Source organism: Sinocyclocheilus grahami, unplaced genomic scaffold (genome assembly GCF_001515645.1).
Source record: "Sinocyclocheilus grahami isolate Dianchi unplaced genomic scaffold, SAMN03320097.WGS_v1.1 scaffold280.1, whole genome shotgun sequence".
In the NCBI taxonomy this organism is placed as follows: Eukaryota; Metazoa; Chordata; class Actinopteri; order Cypriniformes; family Cyprinidae; genus Sinocyclocheilus; species Sinocyclocheilus grahami.
Genome location: NW_015505459.1, coordinates 1637932 through 1659544, shown reverse-complemented (window position 1 = coordinate 1659544; position 21613 = coordinate 1637932). Strand labels below are relative to the sequence as shown.

Sequence of the window (21613 nt, the reverse complement as noted above, 5' to 3'; positions counted from 1 at the left end):
CAACTTAAAACTGGAAAGTACTGTAATTGCACCGCACCTGGTATAAAAGTGACCAGTTCAAAACAGTTTAAGCGTAAGCGTTGGCGGTAGTGCATTAAATCACAATAACATCTTCAGAGGTGGATAAATGGATCATTCATAATTCATATGAAGACGCAGGACTTGAATTACTGCGTTTGGCTGTCACTCGTGCAGTTTTGATTGGCTTTTATGAAGTGCGAGATAAACAGATTTCTACAGCAATAACACAGTGACTACAGCAAGATCACATCTGCCGCCTGTGATACTCCTATAGGGAGTATAGAAATGTGTGTGTGTGTGAGATGTAATAGATACACTCACATCCTCTCGAGTATCGGTTCTCTCTCTCGATGAGTTCCAGTTGTCATTTTTATTGGCTTGAAGGGCACTGCAGGAACAGGACTTCATTTGTGGGGTCGTTCTGAATGAAAATGAGCAACGGGGTCCCTTCATGAGCGATTCACTGAATATCTTTTTCCTCGGTCATGAAGAAAATTGTATTGCTCTGATATTGCTGTTTTATAGCTCAATGCACTTGAGCAGGTTTGTCACAGATGTTTTGTAAAAAATGTCTTAGGAGAAATAAAATAGGCACAGTGAGATAATTGTTAGGAGCTATAAAACTGCAGGAAATTTTTATTTTTTTTAATGCATTGAAATTTGATCTAAACTTCAGCTTGTTGTGTGTAAACATTCACATTTACTCTATTCACGTTTACACATTTATGATTTCTCTCTTGTGTATGTTCCTTTATGCATCTTAAAGAGACTGTGACGAAACTGTGACATTAAATAATTAAACTTTTTTTTTTTTGGTAATGGAACGTTTTATTAAACCTTCAGGCAAAATATTGCATATGTGTTTTTTTGTTGAATATCATATTTAATGCATCAGACTCTTATGGCTTGTATAGTATGACATAGTGAAAATATGGAACTCCCTGTGCATTAATTTACATATATTAAATGTCCATATATGAAATATATTGTCATATAATGTAAATGTAAAGTAAAAACATATATGAAACATATTACAAATTTGAAAAATGTCATGCATTAACAAGCCAATACAAATATGTATGTTTTTGTAATAAATGTTTAGATATAAATGACCTGTACATGTATATATATCCATCTTAAAACCTGTCAGTACATCTTGATATTATATAAACAAATATAAAATATAGACATTTAAAAAATATAATAAAACGGATTCTTTTTTTTTGTATATAATAAATATGCATATATACATAATTTCCATATGGGTGATAATCGAGGGCAAAAACACTTTTATGGTCTTCAGAGGCCCAAACTGAGCAAAAGTATGCAATTTGATGCAGTTGCTAATATTTATATGCCAAAAATAACATAAAATTCTTATAGCTTTATATCAGTATAACAGAACATTTGTTTGCATAATATACATATAAATCTTGGTTTATGCATATAAATATAACTTTATATCTCCCCCTGTAGTTTTTGTTCTGGGGGCAAAACATATAATTCTATGAAATACGATGATGATTGAGAGATGAACAAATAAATGTTCCTTAAAAGCCTGATGATCATATTTGATATTGATACTCATATTTTAACATGATTTTTCTCAAATTCTCCATTATATATGGACAGTCAAGTTGCTTCAGTCCAGTAAGTGTTCATCTTGAAATATTACCAACAATATAGTTATAGGTTATTACGCTTACTTTATAAAAATCAGTAAAGATTTCACAGTAAAAAGGTAAACCATGAACTGAAGGTTTATGTTTTTACAATTATACTAAAGGACTTTTTACTTGCTAAAACATCTCAACTATCAATCAGACAACAGAAGGCATGCAGTAGATGGTGTACGACAAGCTTTTCAGCAAAATATTTGGATCCTTTAGACGAATCTTTTGTACGAAACTTTATATGGTTAAGTACTAAATGTGCTGTAATCTGACAGCGAGGGATTTTGGTGCAGAAAGAAGTGAAAAGCAATTGGAGTGGGAGGAATGGGAGCGAAAGGAGACATGCAGAGAGAGAACAAGGAGTGGTGGAGAGTGAGGAAGATGAGAAGAAAGAAAGGAGAGTGAGGGAGTAAGGGAGGAGAAGTCAGACTTTGATCAGAGCAGAAAGGAGTCTGCCGGGGTACGGGATCGTATACTGCCTTGTCACACGCTCTAATCTGAAGGATAAATCTTGACACTTTCTTGATGGTGTTTCACAAAGACCTGAAGCACATGTGCTCTTCCCCAGAGCGAAACCTGCTTTTTACACCTCTGACGGGTGTACGGATCGACCCGCTCGCAAACCTGCATCTCTGATGAATTCAATTTGACAGTTTATGAAGCGGAACGTAAGATCTCCCCACCCCTGCAGAGAGTTTACAGCACACTCACACAGCTGGGCCGTTCTGCTCACGTTCAGCTGGATGTTTATGATGTACCTGTGAGTCCGGATGGGAATAGATGGGCTTCAAGAAAACGTGACGCCAAAATTGAGCTTATTTTCTTTCTTAACAAATGTCCTTAGTCTTAATTTAGTCTTCATTAGTGCACATTATACTAATGAAAAAATGTCCATCAAAAAATCAATTTACTCAGCTAAAACAGATGTCCTATCCTGATGATGTAAGCAAGGCCTTGTGGGCGGGGAAACATAATATTAACCAACTAGATACTGAGTGTTGCTTGTCTGTACAAAACATTGAATGACAGGGGCTCTGGGTGGTTTCTTGGGCTTTGTCTGGTTCATAGGAATTTTCCAGTAGGTTGCTAGGGCTTTGCTAGGGCCAGTGTTGCCAAGTCCACAGTTTTCCAACGAAATTGGGCTACTTTTTTTTTTTACTGTCCTCACCTGGTCTCATGGCAAAAACATACCTGGGGGCACTTTTCCGCGAGACGCAAAATACATACCAATAAGTACATGTCACTGCAGTTTCCAAAATAAATGAACACTAGAGGCAGTAAAACTCTGACACCTTTTATTCCTTTTCACACAAATTTACAGAGTTTCGATTAATAAAGTGTAATTTTCGCACAATTACTTGAAAAATATTATGTTATGACTTCAAAACAATATTAATATGCTGGGAGATTTGAAAACTGATGCTTTTGAATGTTAGCATCACACATATCCAGCGTCATATCTATGGGTTTTCATAGACGTGTACGGAGATGTACTTGAGAGGTGAGGAGCTCCAGTTCGAATCCCGTGTAACTACGGTTCGACAAAACCGTTCAAATCTGCGTATAAGGAATTTCAAATGGAACGGTTGCATCAACAAATGCGTTTTTGTATCAGTTTTGCATTTGTTAACACTATCAGGTAGGTTTAGGGTTGGGTTTGGTGTAGGGCATATTTCCAACATGGATATTTGAATTCTGAACCGCCGCAATACGTACCTGAAGCAACGTAATAAAAACACAGCAATACGTACCTATAACAACGTAATAAAAATGTGCCAGGGTTGAAGTATTGAACCCGTGTTTTAGCGCCACTCAGTAGACATTTCTCTTTGAAACGGCGGCGAAACGTGCAGTAAGGAACGCAAAAGTGGTGTTGCAGAAAAGTTCCCAGAGGTACGTATTTTTATGAGACCAGGTTGGTTGCCGCAGGTTGTTTATTTAGTCCATGGGATGAAGCGAACCACCGGAATGCAATTTCGACCCCCACCCCACCGTACCTGGAATGTGATTTTGACAGCCAGTTTCCCCTGGGCTAGTTTTTAGTAGCAGTTGGGCCGTTTTTTTAAGCAGACCTGGCAACCCTGGCTAGGGCTTGACTAGAGCTGGGGACACAATATACAACTGGAACATTCTAAAATTGAACTCAACACACTTAAAGTTAAATTGTTTCCATTGACTGGAGCAGATTCTAGTCTTTGACAGTAAGAAAGGAGCACAAACCTAATGACTGAATCAGTCCATTACACGACACACTTAATGACTGGTGCAAGTCACGACTGGGCAAATTCTGCCGGGAAAAAAAAATCTCATGATAATTTAACTGCATACCAAAACCCGTACCAAAGAAAAAACATGGATGTCAACAGACAGCTAGCAGTATTTATTTGCTGTGCAATTTGTGCAGAAAAAGGAAAAAGTTTAAAAAGTCTGATTATATGATTTACCAGCTGCTCCCATCCCACCAAAGACAACACTGCACACAGCGGTGCTTTTATTGAATTATTGAAACATTCAAGGTTTGTTTTTCTTAGTTCGTGCTTAACATTATCTATCCTCTTATGTTGGTGTTGTTAATAAATATCACAGCAATGTGTCTTGAATATTGTTTTCATTATTGCCAGAGTAGACGTGTCTTTCATGTCTTTTCAGATATATTTAATTTTGTTCATTATAACATTTCTAGCTCTGTTTTTCAACTTATAGTCAAGCAATAATATATTTGTCATTCTCATGTATGGCTGCAATCAGGTATTAAAAATGAATAGGTTCTAAGCAAAAACGATAGGCTTTTTTGTTGCAGTTCCAGAATTAAATAATTACTGCTCCATTTATTCAGACACAACAGTCATTAAAAATTGCTGTTTGTCTCTTTAATTTTTTTTAGTGGTCTACAGCAAATGTTAATGCTCCCAGTGCTATTAATAACACTGCTCGCCAACTGTTGACAGAAGAGCTGCAGAGTTATTCAATGCACTGTAATTTCCTCATCCATTGACACAAAACTATATTATATATAATTACATTATTTTATTTACAGGTGTCATTTTTTTAACTCACTATGAACAATATTTTAGACTGCAGATCGAAATAAAAGTAATGTTTTTGAAATGATAGAAATCACTAACTATTCTTAATTTATTTCACTTTTTTCGACTGCAGAGCAAACGAATAGCCTAAATCCTTGCAACGTGATCTTATGAAATTAAAGAAACATCAAAACAAGATGTGTAATCAAGAAATAATATTTGACAAAATTAATGAGTTATGTTTGACACATGCCCATATGCAATCACTGGCATCAGTTGCAAATATTATACATTTAGAAAAATCTTTGTGAAAATGACTGGCAACAACGGTTTCTTGAATATTTAAGATTTTAATATTTTTCAACACCACACATAACTTCATCTGCTGACTGAGCCCAACTGAAAGAGACCCGGTCCGTCTGGGAATGATCAGTAGTCAAGCCTATTACATTCATTCAATTACATTCAGTTACATTCATAATAGTTAGAAAAGTAGTATTAAATCTCTTCTCATCAAAGAATGAGGAATGGTTTCTAGTTGCCTTCTGTAAAACAGCAACAGCTGCCTTAGCAAGCACCGGTAATACCATTGCCTTACATTACAATCCAATCAAGACATCCCGCCAGGCAGTACATTATACAGAGCTAAATATTCAGTTGCGCTTGAAAATGTCACATGACAGAAGTTACATTTATTGTGAATGCTTTTAATGTTCTTCTCAACACACTTTTCTGCCTGAGTTCAGTTTTACGGTGAAGATCAGCCGTATTGTCTTCTAATTGGTGGGTAATTATGGGCAAATCGTTGCTTAATTTGCTGCTGTTATTTGCATTGTATCCTGATGATCACTCAGAAAAACACACAGAGGGAAGAAACTGGCAGTGTTGATGTGGTAATGTTAGAGCATACCTCAATATATCTTTCACAGCATCCAGGTGGAAATACTCACGATAATAAGAGGTGAAAGGTTGTGTCATTTTATATGCTTTCACTCGCACGCACACACTTCAGCTTATCAAAAACGAAAAGATCCCTGTCCTTCTTGCTATTCAGACACATGCACACACACGCTGTAAGTTGATCTGTCGCTAGGGAGTGTGTGTGTAACGCTGTGAGCAGCTTGAATGCATTTGTAACGACATCTCTTGTGCAAGCATACGCACACAGCGAACAGTGGACCTGCATCTGTAACAACACATAGACCCTCGGCAGTCCTGCTAATCACCTCAAAGAGCCTGACCTCAGTGTTGGCCCCCTCAGGGTTTCAGCTCCACCAGGAGGCCCAGTCAAACTCAATGGGCAGAGCAGTGAATGGGCCCTATGGTGGAGCTGCGTGATGGGGCCCAGGTTTCAGCAAAATACACAAAACCACTTCAAAAAGTTCCATTGATGTCCGTCAGGGAACAAAGGCATTCCTGATGCATGAGTGTTCGCAGCTGGCTATCCAGTAGCTTTCAGGACTGCTTTTATAGCTGGACCCACGTCGTGATGCATTCAAGTCCAGCTACTTCCTGTTTCTGTGCTACACAAAGACGTGCAGCAACATTGTGCAAATCTAGTCCAAATACAATGTAAAAACCTGGAGAAAATGTATGTTTTTGGATGATGCCCACGGTGTGGGCTCTGTGGTGGAGCTGCAAGCTGGGACCTACTTATTTCTGCTGTCTGTCTTCCAAAACAAACACAGCTCTCAAAATAATGATGTCTGGGGGAAAATGACTTGTGAAGCTGTGTCAATATTTACAGCCTTATTCTTTTCTCCGTCTTACCCTACCCTTTCATGTGTGACCCAACACACACACACACACACTGTTTTTGTTCATCTCTCTCTCCTTCACACACATTTTAATTAGGATTCAAATGACTTTGTTAAATGACATGGAAGTCAAATGCTACCAAGTCATTGTGATTCAAAGAGGATCAGCCTGGCAAAATAAATACAGAGAGTCTGATACCATCACCGCTGTTTCCACACAATAATTAATAAGTATAGTAATTTCTATAGTGTTTATTCATTTTGAGATAACATAATTATACAAACTCTCTCTCTCTCTTTCTCTCAGTTTTAAATCTAAAACATTTAGTTTATTTTCAAGTATAAATTATGATTTGAATCCCAGATTTTCAATGTGCTCTCAGACCTTTGGACTCTGCTATAATATTAATAAAATACAAACGAGGCAAATGAAATTGATAAGCATTGTTAATAAATGTATTACATTTTTTATTAATATTTTTTATTTTATTTTATGTTTATTAACATTTTTTATTTTATTACATTACATGGTACTATCATGTTATTCCTCCAAAGTACCTTGGAAAATGCTATAACGAAAACACTGTAGCATAAAAATATGGTAATCATTCACTCCCATGGTAAAATACTGACCGTAAAATACTGAATTCCAAAATATGTCTGATGCAACCTCAAACCTCAAATTTGACAAGAAGAATGAATATATAATAAGTTTAAAACCAGAGTAATTTTTGTCTTTTTCTCTGCGTTTCCTTCAGGAGGAGTGTCGTAATTATATTAAGGTGTTGTTGAGCCATGATGGAGGGCTGTTTGTGTGCGGGACAAACGCTTTCAACCCGCTGTGTGCCAATTACACGGTGAGTGTTCCTCAGTGCCTGCAGATTTCACCGTCTCCCCTGTGTTTACCCTCAGCAAACATGTAGCGCGTGTAAAGCACAATTCTACACAAACAACACAAGGTACAATTCTGTTCATCCGTCTATATGTGGAAGAAATTCCACAGGAGCTTTTATTTTATTTTATTTTTTGTAGCAAAACAAACAGTTAAATAATGCTGCGTATCGCTGATCTTTTCTCCGTCTTACCCTACCCTTTCATGTGTGACCCAACACACACACACACACACTGTTTTTGTTCATCTCTCTCTCCTTCACACACATTTTAATTAGGATTCAAATGACTTTGTTAAATGACATGGAAGTCAAATGCTACCAAGTCATTGTGATTCAAAGAGGATCAGCCTGGCAAAATAAATACAGAGAGTCTGATACCATCACCGCTGTTTCCACACAATAATTAATAAGTATAGTCATTTCTATAGTGTTTATTCATTTTGAGATAACATAATTATACAAACTCTCTCTCTCTCTTTCTCTCAGTTTTAAATCTAAAACATTTAGTTTATTTTCAAGTATAAATTATGATTTGAATCCCAGATTTTCAATGTGCTCTCAGACCTTTGGACCCTGCTATAATATTAATAAAATACAAACGAGGCAAATGAAATTGATAAGCATTGTTAATAAATGTATTACATTTTTTATTTTATTTTATGTTTATTAACATTTTTTATTTTATTACATTACATGGTACTATCATGTTATTCCTCCAAAGTACCTTGGAAAATGCTATAACGAAAACACTGTAGCATAAAAATATGGTAATCATTCACTCCCATGGTAAAATACTGACCGTAAAATACTGAATTCCAAAATATGTCTGATGCAACCTCAAACCTCAAATTTGACAAGAAGAATGAATATATAATAAGTTTAAAACCAGAGTAATTTTTGTCTTTTTCTCTGCGTTTCCTTCAGGAGGAGTGTCGTAATTATATTAAGGTGTTGTTGAGCCATGATGGAGGGCTGTTTGTGTGCGGGACAAACGCTTTCAACCCGCTGTGTGCCAATTACACGGTGAGTGTTCCTCAGTGCCTGCAGATTTCACCGTCTCCCCTGTGTTTACCCTCAGCAAACATGTAGCGCGTGTAAAGCACAATTCTACACAAACAACACAAGGTACAATTCTGTTCATCCGTCTATATGTGGAAGAAATTCCACAGGAGCTTTTATTTTATTTTATTTTTTGTAGCAAAACAAACAGTTAAATAATGCTGCGTATCGCTGATTCTGTTACATATTCTGTGTTGTTTGCATCATGTCACCCACCTCACAGTTTTACTACTAAACTCAATTTTCTCTTACAGTCATTAAGAAATGTTTTGTGAGTCAGATCCACTGAATCATTAGAAAGAATTGGTTCGGTTGAACTCATACAGTATGCATGTTTACAATGGATTAACCATAATGAAAGTGGATCAGCATTGATGGAAGGCCAATCGTCTTAATGATTAAAACTCAATAAATGGATGCACATAATCACATTAGGGGCTTCTGAGGAGATGATGCTCATTTGAATTGAATCGAAAGTGTGAATGTGAATTGTTTTGTGAGTGAATCTTTTAGGGACATGTCTGAATTATATCACCCCAAAATCAAAGGGAAAAAATAAGAAATTGTTTTGCATAAAGAAAATTAAGCATTAATATGGAAGCCTATTTCCGCCATGGAATAAAACTAAACAAAAGATCAAAAAGACAATTGTGACTTTTTTTGTTTCTCACAATTATGAGGAAAAACTTGTTGCTAGACCGTAAATACAAAAATTAAAAGATATAAACTAGCAATTCTGAGAAACAAAAGGTTAGACTTGCAAAATATAAACTGTTTTTCTCGCAATAGCAAGTTTACTTTTCATAATGCTGTAGCCACATCATAAAAAAATAAAAAGATAGTTGTGACTATTCTATTTGTGACTTTTTCTCTCAGAATTGTGACTTTATATCTCACAATTCTGTATTTATATATAGCAATTCTGACTTTATATCTTGCCATTCTGACTTATTTTCAGAATTTGTGAGAAAAAAAGTCAGAATTGTGAGATAAAAAGTCATTTATTTATTATTTATTTATTTATCTGGCATACATATATTACCAAAGAATTGAGGTTTTTTAGTGCGGTCAAGTGATTAATCGTGATTAATCATGATTAATCGTATCCAAAATAAGTTTTTGTTTACATAATATATGCGTGTGCACTGTTAATTATGTATATATAAATACACACACATGCATGTATATATTTAAGAAAAATATGTTACATTTATATATTAAATATATTTATATATGATATAAATTATATGAATATAAATATATACATGTAAATATTTTCAAAATATTTGCTGTATGCGTGTGTATTTATATATACATAATAGATATACACAATACGCACACATATATTATGTAAACAAACTTTTCTTTTGGATGCGATTAATCGCAATTAATCGTTTGACAGCACTAGTTTTTTTTTCATGTTCAGTTGGTCATATGGTATTTAATGTTTCATCTTCTTAATGCAAAATATATTTTCTTTCTTTTTTTCTTCTTTTTTTAATTTGTGGTGAAATTTCACATGGATACTTCATGAGAATCACCCTTTTGTTGCGAGCAGATTCTTTCAGGCCACATCTTCAAATCTTTGTTTTTACAGTATATTGCAACATCAGAGCTGATTTATTGCTTCATATAAAACTGAGAAAGCCTTTCTGGAGACAGTTTGGTAGGTTTGTTTTATTTGTGAGTTAAATCGTCACGCACTACAGTTGTGTTTGAAGTCTCTCTCACACATGCACATGCACTAACACTCACTAACACTCTCGACTGTTGCCGGAAGCGTGTAGAAATGATAGCAGCGCTTGTGAATGTGTTTGGAGATATGTGTGGTTTATAACAGCTATCATCCTCTCAGAGTGTCATATCCTGTCCTCACAAACAGTCTGTGTGTGTGTTTGTTCAGAGAGACACTCTGGAATTGGTCGGCGAGCCCATCAGTGGAATGGCCCGATGTCCTTATGATCCCAAACACGCTAACGTGGCTCTGTTTGCAGGTAACTGACTGTCTTTTGTGGCTATGTAATGACTCTACCTCACATTATTTACATAATGGACTGATTTGTTTAGCACTTTTTAATCTGTGATTATAAGAGCAGTACACCTAGTAAATACACAGCATAATAATGTTTAATATCACCTAATTTATAGCTGTTTTATTTGCCTCCATAAATGTGTTTAACGACCTCTTCTTAACATCGTTAAGCTCAAGGACTTTCCGTTCGAACCTTTTGCCACATATATCATCATGGCACAATGTCGATGCTCACTTCTGGTTATTGACCGCTGACCTCTGCCGTTTGACCTCAGAGGGCAGCTTGTTCACGGGGACAGTGACTGACTTCCTGGCCATCGACGCTGTCATTTACCGCAGTTTGGGAGAGAGTCCAGCCCTGCGCACGATCAAGCATGATTCCAAATGGTTCAGAGGTACTGTTTCATGCATAAAATAAAACCATGAATGTATATAAATACATTGTTTTGTTTTGTTTTATTTGTCATCTGTTTTGTTCTTGATTTTGTTTATATTTAAGGAATAGTCTTGGGCATTTGTGGCATGCCACAGAACATTTTATTTATTTATTTATTTATTTAAAGAACTGAAAAATATTTCAACATTACTATGTACTAACAATTAGGGTTTTTCCTCAATGTCTCAATGTATCACAATAATATACAGTACGTATTATCATTCAAAAACGTTGGGGTTAGTAATTCAAGTAAAATAAATAAATCAATAACATTAATACTTTTATTCAGCAAGAACTGATCAAAAGTGACAGTAAAGACATTTATAATGTTGCAAACAAAAAACTTTTTCAAATAAATGCTGTTCTTTTGGACTTTCTGTTCATCAAAGGATCCTGAAAAAAAATTATTCCACAAAAACATTAAATATTTTCAACAAATAGAATAATAAGAAATGTTTCTTGAGCAGCAAATCAGCATATTAGAATGATTTCTGAAGAATCGTGTGACACTGGAGACTGGAGTAATGATGCTAAAAATTCTACTTTGCATAACAGGAGTAAATTACACTTTCAAATATATTCAAATATAAAACAGCTATTTAAAACGGTTTCATTTAGTAAAGCATTCATGAGCATTTTTTTCAGAAACATTAACATGATGCCAAAATGTTGCCAATCCCATTACTAGTGTCGTTTTTAAAATCTTGATTAGGTACTTTTCTCATCAAATATTGATGTATGCAATTAATTGTGATTAGATAATTTTTTTTATATTATTAAAAAAGACTTTGCATTACTAAAGTAATTCCTGTAGGAGTTATCAAAGCTCAGCTCCCATTTAAACTGAGGATTATGGATGTGCATCAACATCAACTAGTCAGTGGATTGTCTGATTTTTTTAAAAAGCCCTAGACTGTTTCATATCTAATAACAAGACACAATCAGAAGCGGTTTTAACATGATATTTTGGGCACTAAATATGGCCTTTCAATAGTACAACTGACAGATATTCAACACAGAAATAAGCTAAATAACTATGTTTTACAATAAAAAATGGGAACATTTTGGTCTAGTTGACTAGCTGACCATCCTCAGACATTCTTAGCTACACTCTTAAAAATAAAGCTTCTTTATTAGTATTGATGATTCCATGAAGAACCTTTAACATCCATGGAAACTTTCAATTCCACAAAAGCTTCTTTATTATGGGGGAAAAAAAATCTTTAGAATCTCAAAATGTTCTTCACACTAAGAAAAAACAGTTATTTACAGGAATTGTTCACTGAGAGGTTCTTTGGGGAACCAAAAATGGCCCTTCTATGGTATCACTGGCTTACTCTTAAAAATAAAGGCTCTTTATTGGCATTGATGGTTCCTTTAAGAACATCCAAAGAACCTTTCCATCACACAAAAGGTGCTTCATAGTGAAAAAAAGGTTCTTCAGAAAATTAAAATGTTCATCACGCTAAAAAAGAACTGTTCGCTGTAAGGTTCTTCTGTGGCATCACTGTGAAAAAAACATATTTAGAAAATGTATTTTTAAGAGTGTTGCTTAGTTGGTCCTAACATAAGTTGAAACACTATATTTGTGTATTTTAAACATTATTTTTAGTGCTACAGAAACGGATTCAAACAAGGGACAGGTCAAACTTATTTTCTGTTCATCATACCGCATAAACCGTCAATAGAGCAAAAGCTGCACTTAACCTGGATTACTCCTTTTAAAGTCCGTTTTTCAGTTTAGTAAAAATGAATTGCATTTGTCTCACTCTGCAATCTACCTGTCATCCTGAAGTGGGGTTTGTTTTGTAGATTTCAAAATAGTTTCAGGACGCAGCTCACAGCACTGAATTCTGAGTGTGATTTCACACCAGACACACCGAGAGTGCTAACAAAACCAAATAGGATTATTTTTTTCACAAATATGCGAGACCTTGTAACAACGGGAAACTGCACGGAGCTCTTAGAGCCTCATTCAGATGAGAATAGGTGGATGTGTGTGTAATTTAGAGCTCTCTGTTTGAACTTTGAATACTGGAGAGCTGTGAGTTGAATATCTCTATAAAAGAATCATTGAAGGAGTGAGACCAACATCCCGTATGGAGCTGCAAAGACCTGCGTCTGCTTTCTAAAACACATACTCCTGTAGGAGTTAACAAAGGTCCAGTCCCATTTAAACTGAGGGTTTTTGGAGTGCAACAACATCAAATAATCAGTGGATTGTCTGATTTTTTTAAAAAGCCCTAGACTGTTTCATATCTAATAACAAGACACAATCAGAAGCGGTTTTAACATGATATTTTGGGCACTAAATATGGCCTTTCAATAGTACAACTGACAGATATTCAACACAGAAATAAGCTAAATAACTATGTTTTACAATAAAAAATGGGAACATTTTGGTCTAGTTGACTAGCTGACCATCCTCAGACATTCTTAGCTACACTCTTAAAAATAAAGCTTCTTTATTAGTATTGATGATTCCATGAAGAACCTTTAACATCCATGGAAACTTTCAATTCCACAAAAGCTTCTTTATTATGGGGGGAAAAAAATCTTTAGAATCTCAAAATGTTCTTCACACTAAGAAAAAACAGTTATTTACAGGAATTGTTCACTGAGAGGTTCTTTGGGGAACCAAAAATGGCCCTTCTATGGTATCACTGGCTTACTCTTAAAAATAAAGGTTCTTTATTGGCATTGATGGTTCCTTTAAGAACATCCAAAGAACCTTTCCATCACACAAAAGGTGCTTCATAGTGAAAAAAAGGTTCTTTTTATTTAATTTAAATGTTCATCACACTAAAAAAGAACTGTTCGCTGTAAGGTTCTTCTGTGGCATCACTGTGAAAAAAACATATTTAGAAAATGTATTTTTAAGAGTGTTGCTTAGTTGGTCCTAACATAAGTTGAAACACTATATTTGTGTATTTTAAACATTATTTTTAGTGCTACAGAAACGGATTCAAACAAGGGACAGGTCAAACTTATTTTCTGTTCATCATACCGCATAAACCGTCAATAGAGCAAAAGCTGCACTTAACCTGGATTACTCCTTTTAAAGTCCGTTTTTCAGTTTAGTAAAAATGAATTGCATTTGTCTCACTCTGCAATCTACCTGTCATCCTGAAGTGGGGTTTGTTTTGTAGATTTCAAAATAGTTTCAGGACGCAGCTCACAGCACTGAATTCTGAGTGTGATTTCACACCAGACACACCGAGAGTGCTAACAAAACCAAATAGGATTATTTTTTTCACAAATATGCGAGACCTTGTAACAACAGAAAATTAAAATGTTCATCACGCTAAAAAAGAACTGTTCGCTGTAAGGTTCTTCTGTGGCATCACTGTGAAAAAAACATATTTAGAAAATGTATTTTTAAGAGTGTTGCTTAGTTGGTCCTAACATAAGTTGAAACACTATATTTGTGTATTTTAAACATTATTTTTAGTGCTACAGAAACGGATTCAAACAAGGGACAGGTCAAACTTATTTTCTGTTCATCATACCGCATAAACCGTCAATAGAGCAAAAGCTGCACTTAACCTGGATTACTCCTTTTAAAGTCCGTTTTTCAGTTTAGTAAAAATGAATTGCATTTGTCTCACTCTGCAATCTACCTGTCATCCTGAAGTGGGGTTTGTTTTGTAGATTTCAAAATAGTTTCAGGACGCAGCTCACAGCACTGAATTCTGAGTGTGATTTCACACCAGACACACCGAGAGTGCTAACAAAACCAAATAGGATTATTTTTTTCACAAATATGCGAGACCTTGTAACAACGGGAAACTGCACGGAGCTCTTAGAGCCTCATTCAGATGAGAATAGGTGGATGTGTGTGTAATTTAGAGCTCTCTGTTTGAACTTTGAATACTGGAGAGCTGTGAGTTGAATATCTCTATAAAAGAATCATTGAAGGAGTGAGACCAACATCCCGTATGGAGCTGCAAAGACCTGCGTCTGCTTTCTAAAACACATACCGCTCAAGGAGAGAGAGAGGAGAGGCCAAGACCTCCGAATGTCCTCTCTTCACTCTCTTTGCTTTATTTAAGAGGACATGCATGTTTTATGCGGACTATCTCTGCCTCATTCAGTTCTCTCGCTGTATATCTCTTTCTCTCCCCGCCTCCCTCTGGGACTGTGCATATGTTGTTTGTTCAGATGAAATGTCTTTATAATGACTGATGAGTGTTTACTTATTTGAGCTGCAATTTCTCCATAGGACGCCCTCAGACTGTAAAATTAAAGCCTGTGTTTGTGTGTGTGTCTTACAGAGCCTTATTTTGTGAGCGCCGTGGAATGGGGGCCTCATATCTACTTCTTCTTCAGGGAGATGGCCATGGAGTTCAACTACCTGGAGAAGGTAAGAAAGAAAAATACAGGCGGAGATTTACGCTGCTGTTCAAAAGTTTGGGGTTGGTAAAATTTGCTGTATTTGAAAGAAGTCTCTTTTGCTCACCAAGGCTGCAGTTATTTGATTAAAAATAGAGTAAAAATGTGAAATATTATTACAGTTAAAAGGTTTCTATTTGAATGTGATTTAAAAAGTCATTTATTTCTGTGATGCAAAGCTGAATTTTTAGCATCATTACTTCATTCTTCACTGTCACATGATCTTTAAGAAATCATTCTAATATAGTGATTTGATTATAATATTTTTGTAGAAATTGTGATTTTTTTTTTGTTGAGTAGAAAGTTGAGAGGAATGACATTTATTTGAAAAAGAATCTTTTGTGACATTATAAATTTATAAACTTTTTATCAATTTATTGCATCCTTAAAAAATGAGTGACCCTAACAGTCCATTCTTACCACTTAATGTTGATAATTAATCAAGGTGGTATTATCGCACTCATAACTTGCACATTAATATACAGTTTGATTGTCCATGAATAGCTATAAATGACAATTCAGTATTGAGAAACTTGATAGTGCGCCGCCCATTACTCAGAGGTCAGCCAATCATAACACTTTAACATTGACATATTAAAGGTACAGTACTGTAAAGATCTGGTAGCAATGGTATTTTTAATTTAAAGGAGTAGTTTACCCAAAAATGAAAATTTGCTGAAAATGTACTCATCCTTAGGCCATCCAAGATGTAGATGAGTTTGTTTCTTCATTGGAACAGACTTTCTAATGTAGTGTAGCATTATATCACTTGCTCACCAGTGGATCCTCTGCAGTGAATGGGTGCCGTCAGAATGAAGAGCTAATAAAAACATCACAATAATCCACAAGTAATCCACACCACTCTAGTCCATCAATTACCATCTTGTAAAGCGAAAAGCTGCATGTTTGTAATAAACAAATCCATTATTAAGACTTTTTTCTTCAAACTAATATTGTTTTCTCCATTTCCTTTAATTGAAATGAAAGTGAGAAAATGGTTTGGGCAAAACTAAATTATGACGACTTTTGGCACAAGAAGCCTTAAAGGTCCCATGACATGCTGCTATTTAGATGCTTTTATATAGGCCTAAGTGGTCCCTAGTACTGTATCTGAAGTCTCTTTCCCGAAATTCAGCCTTGGTGCAGAATTTCAGCCACTACGAGCCAGTCCCACAATGAGCTTTCCTTAGGACGTGCCATTTCTGTGTCTGTAGCTTTAAATGCTAATGAGGAGGAGAGAGGCGGGCCAACTGCCAAGCTTCGCTCGTTTGCAAGCCATGATGTCTCTCGAGGAAAAAAAAACATGAAGGGAACATAAACATAAAGGGAAGATTCCAGATTGGGCCATCTGTGCTTTCATTTTCTCAAAGGCGAAGCAGGATACCCAGGGCTCAGTTTACACCTATCGCCATTTATAGCCACTTGGGGGACCATAGGCAGGCTAGGGGAACTCATATTAATGTTAAAAAAACTCATAAAGTGAAATTTTCATGCCATGGGACCTTTAACCAACTTTATAATCGGACTGTTAAAAGAAACAAATAATAAAATGCAATAGAGCAGAGCATATGGCCCCTTTAGGTTTTTACGCTATTGTCAAACAACTGAATTCTCACGATTGAAGTGTGATGTTGAAAAGCAGTTCTCCAGTGAATAGTCACTTTGATTGTAGCTCTGAATAGAGGCTGTGTGGAATAAAAACTGAACTCTTTTCTTTTTGAATATGTGTGTGTGTGTGTGTGTGTGTGTGTGTGCGTGCATTAGGTGATGGTGTCCCGCGTGGCACGTGTGTGTAAAGGTGATTTGGGCGGCTCTCAGCGGGTGTTGGAGCGCCAGTGGACATCGTTTCTGAAAGCGCGTCTGAACTGCTCGATCCCGGGAGACTCGCACTTCTACTTCAACCTGCTGCAGTCCACAAGCCCCATCATACGCATGCAGGGCAGGGATGTCATCCTGGGGGTCTTCTCAACACCCTCCAACAGGTACACACACTCATACAGGAGGCATCCTAAAGAGGACGGTGTGATCATTTGCATTATATTGGAACAATCTGTGTGAGTGAATGATGATGAATGCAGATGAGACAGTAATGTGATTCAACAGCCCTGATGCAAATAAGGACAAAAACCTTTGAGAAGGTTATTTCCTCAAATCATATTGGCACCATTTATTGTCTTATCAGTTTACATTCCCAGATCTCTCTGGTTACTATTATTTGTAAGGCACTGTAAAAGTGAATTTTTTTAAGAACTTACCTGGTTCACATTTCACACCAAAGCCAAAAGAAAGAAAAGGTTTATTTTAAAGATCATAAATATAGTTATTTATTTTATGACAATAATGATATAATAATTATATATTTCATTTTGTTTATTTTCATGTCAGTAATATCCTGCAGCAAAAAATAATGTTTGTTTGTGTCACGTTGCTGCTGTGTTGAGGAGCAAGGAGATGACAAGAGTTTCACAAAGAACAGTCTTTATTAATCCACACAGGGGGAACACAGGGAAGGCAGGAGACACACACACACGTATTACTGACGTTAACACCGGACAAAGGAAACCAGGAACAGACAACAGTTTATATACACGACTAAACGAGGGTAATGAACGGGACACACCTGAACCAGAACCATACTCCTGACAGTTTGTTTATTACTATATGATATTATTTTCGTGACAATTAAACATATTTTTCCCACCAAATTTTTAGAAATACAATATAAAAAACATTTATTTTTAAATGTCATTAATGTTATATATTTTCATTACAATAATTATATATATATATATATATATATATATATATATATATATATATATATATATATATATATTTATATATTTATTTTTTTTTTATTTTTTTTTTTTATGGCAAGCTGAATTTTCAGGAGCCATTACTCCTGGCTTCAGTGTCACATGGTCCTTCAGAAATTATTCTAATATGTTGATTTGTTGAAAACATGATTCATAGCACTAGAAAGTTCTAAAAAAAACATTTATTTGAAATCGAAATCTTTGGAAAATTATACGTCTTAACTGTTACTTCTGATCAATTTGATGAATGCTTGCTTAAGAAAAATATGAATTTATTTATAATAAATCTTACTAAGACCAACCTTTTGAATGGAAGATTATACTGTACATTAGTTACTCGTATTTATATATCTTATATTAAATAATTAATAGCATTTAATATATTAATAAATTATCAGATACTAATTATCAGAACTCATTTATTTTTACAATCGGGCAGATATATTTACACTAGATTTTTTAGTTTAACAATCATCTGTAGCACAATATAATTGTGTGTGATCTTACCAGACCCTCTGTAGGTTTAATATTAGCCAGTTGAACCACCTCTAGATGTGCCGACTGGGAGACCAGGGGGTCTGACGACAATATATATATAGTTATTTATTTATCTTATTTATATTTATTTATTTATTCTGTCTAGCTATGCAATTATTTTCTTAGTTTCATGTCAAGTAGTCATATTTTTCTACCAAATTCCTATAATTATAATGAATTTTTTCAAATCTAGTGACAGTAATTAAAATAAAGAGAAATAATGATTCATTTTATTATTTTATTTTATTTTTCTGCATTTTTTATGACAGTCAAGTATATTTTTCCCAACAAATTCTCATCGAATTCTAAGTACAGTAATTAAATAACCATAATTATATACAATGATATGTTGATGCTTTTAAAATATGTACTGGTTAAAATTGAACTGATATAGTAATATTTTATGTAATAGTAATCTAATAAGAATCACCATTGACAATAATGAGAATTTCACAAAAATGAATGAAACATCCACGCACAGTTATGAGAATGAGATTTTTTTCATTAAGGTGATGAGGGAGAAAGTTCTTAACTGTCATTAAAATAATATCTTAAAATATACTCTTTTTTGTAAGTAAAATATAATTTCCTTTGGGGTTGGTGGTGAAATATGATGTGGGCATGTTTTTGTGACATTCACCCCGTAAATGTGTAAAGATTATGAAACGTAACTAAATTGAAGGGAAATGGAAAGCGGTTCTACACACGCACGTACGCACGCTCCTCTGTGATTTCGCTTCTTATTAGTCTGTTTTGAACCCGAGCAGCACGAATGAATCCAATTTCAAGGCAATTTGGATTTTGTTCTTTTGATATTCTGCCTACAAGGCCTGTTTTTTCTCCAGAAGAAAGACGGAGTGAAGAGTCGTGAGAGTTTGATTGTCTCGGGAGAAAGACTGTTTAAAATTCTGTTATCGGAGATGTTAAGAAACGCCATAAACACATTTTAACAATGGACAAAACACTGATCTGCTTTACTCAGGATCATAAATGGCCAGCTCACATTGTGCTGTAGTTTACAGTAACAGTTGTGACATCTGTCAAAATGTGCGAAGGGAGCGAGTCAGAGAAAGAGAAACAACTATACATTTAGAGAAATGTGCTTCTGCCTGGGAAGCCTGCACAAAATGTACCATAGTAGCTGTTTTAGACACTATTATGATGGAAATACCATGGTATTCTATGAGATACTTTACAGTACTATTTATATTGCATGGTCTATTTACATTTCTGCATTTGTCAGACACTTTTATCTAAACTTGTGCCATGGTACCTTTCAAACGGGTTTTGTTAATTTGGTTTTTGTAAATAAATGAATGCATTTATTTATCAAGGATGCATCAAATTAGTTAAAAGTGATAGAAAAAGTTTAGAATTTTACAAAATATTTCAATTTCAAATAAATGCTTTCGATTCACAATTTTAACTTTCTTTTCAACATTATTTTAAATACTTTTTATTCATAAAAGTGTCCTGAAAAATAAAATTAGGGCTTTTCCCCACAGAATTATTAAAAAGCACAACTGTTTTCAACATTGATAATAATAAATATTTATTGAGCAGCAAATCAGCATCATAGAATGATTTCTGACGACTGGAGTAATGATGCTGAAAATGTAGCTTGGCATCACAGAAATAAATTGCATTTTAAAATATATTCAAGCAGAAATCAGCTATTTTAGATTGTAATAATATTTCACTATATTACTGTTTTTACTGTATTTTTTAATCAAATAAATACAGCCTTGTTGAGCATAAGAGACTTCTTTCAAAAGCATTATAAAACAGTTGTGCGTATTAATATGGTATTTCGACAGTACTATAGTAATTATGTGATGCAACATTAGTCCTAACTCATTTGCTGATCCTTTATGCTGATTATTTTACAAGAGTATCATGTATTACCATTACCACAGGCTGCAACATTTCGAAATGGGTGCCAGATACTCCATGATTGACACATGCAGTAACTGTAAAATATCTCTTTGTCGTATCACAGAGCTTTTTTACAGTGGCACAGCATACCTGGGAGTATAAATGTTCACTGGAACAAGCTAAAAAACTAAAGATTTGACGTTGAATTCAACATTGAATTGCGCTTTGGCGCAGCGCGACTCTTGAAACAACAGGGCTTGAAATAACTCCCAATAGAGAATCGACATTTACATACTGTAGACCCAAAAATAAAGGGCTACGGCGACAAAGAGAGGAAAAGAGATGGCCAGCCGATAATCTGAGCTCATGGGCTTATGAACGAGAATTAATTGTTCTGTGCTGTGCTGTGCTGAGCTAACTGGATAAACAGTCAAGTACATCATAAAACCAGCCCAAATGTTGTTCCCGAGAGCTCGTAACACACTGTAAGAGCCCTCACTAGTCTACAGGCTCCGCGGGTAGCATACGATGAGTGAGTGTTCAGCATGATATACTGCCGTCCATCAGGCGGATGATGAGGGCCATTTTCACTAGATTACCTCTCATTGTGTTCGTATGATTAGAATAAAAATGAGCTTCGTCATCAGCTTCCAGGGGAATGTTTTTGGTGTTGTATCTGCTCTCAAGAGCAAATCATAGGACAGCCGCTGAGAAAGGAAAGGGATAAAGATGAATGAGAAGTTAGACATCATTTGAGGGGACAATGTGTTCACCGTGTGAAAGATGCACTTATTTATGTGTGTACTGTGACCGCTTTTGGTTTATGTTTTGTTCTCTGCATGTGAATGAAGAATAACGCAATAAGTCACGAGTGACTGTCAATAACAGTGATTTTACTTCAGGTAATCTCTCTTTGCCATATAACAAATCACTCTGACGCACAACCTTTATTGGCATACTGCCTTTTTAATAATCATTATCATTATTACTATTATTAACAACAACAATAATAATAATAATTATATTGTATAATAAGTATATTGTTTGGCTCAAGAAAAATTTAATCTGATTGTTATTATTAGTAGTAGAAGTTGTA

At 35.1% G+C, this 21613-nt stretch overlaps 1 protein-coding gene across 1 annotated transcript in view; it reads left to right on the top strand.

The window, feature by feature from the left end:
• LOC107600229 (semaphorin-6B-like) overlaps positions 1-21613 on the top strand; it is a 133381-nt gene that overhangs the window by 87339 nt on the left and 24429 nt on the right. The window contains exons 6-10 of the mRNA XM_016292072.1: positions 7236-7334; positions 10333-10423; positions 10737-10856; positions 15172-15260; positions 17054-17271. Of these exons, the coding sequence (XP_016147558.1) occupies positions 7236-7334; positions 10333-10423; positions 10737-10856; positions 15172-15260; positions 17054-17271 (617 nt within the window). The remainder of the gene's footprint in view (positions 1-7235; positions 7335-10332; positions 10424-10736; positions 10857-15171; positions 15261-17053; positions 17272-21613) is intronic.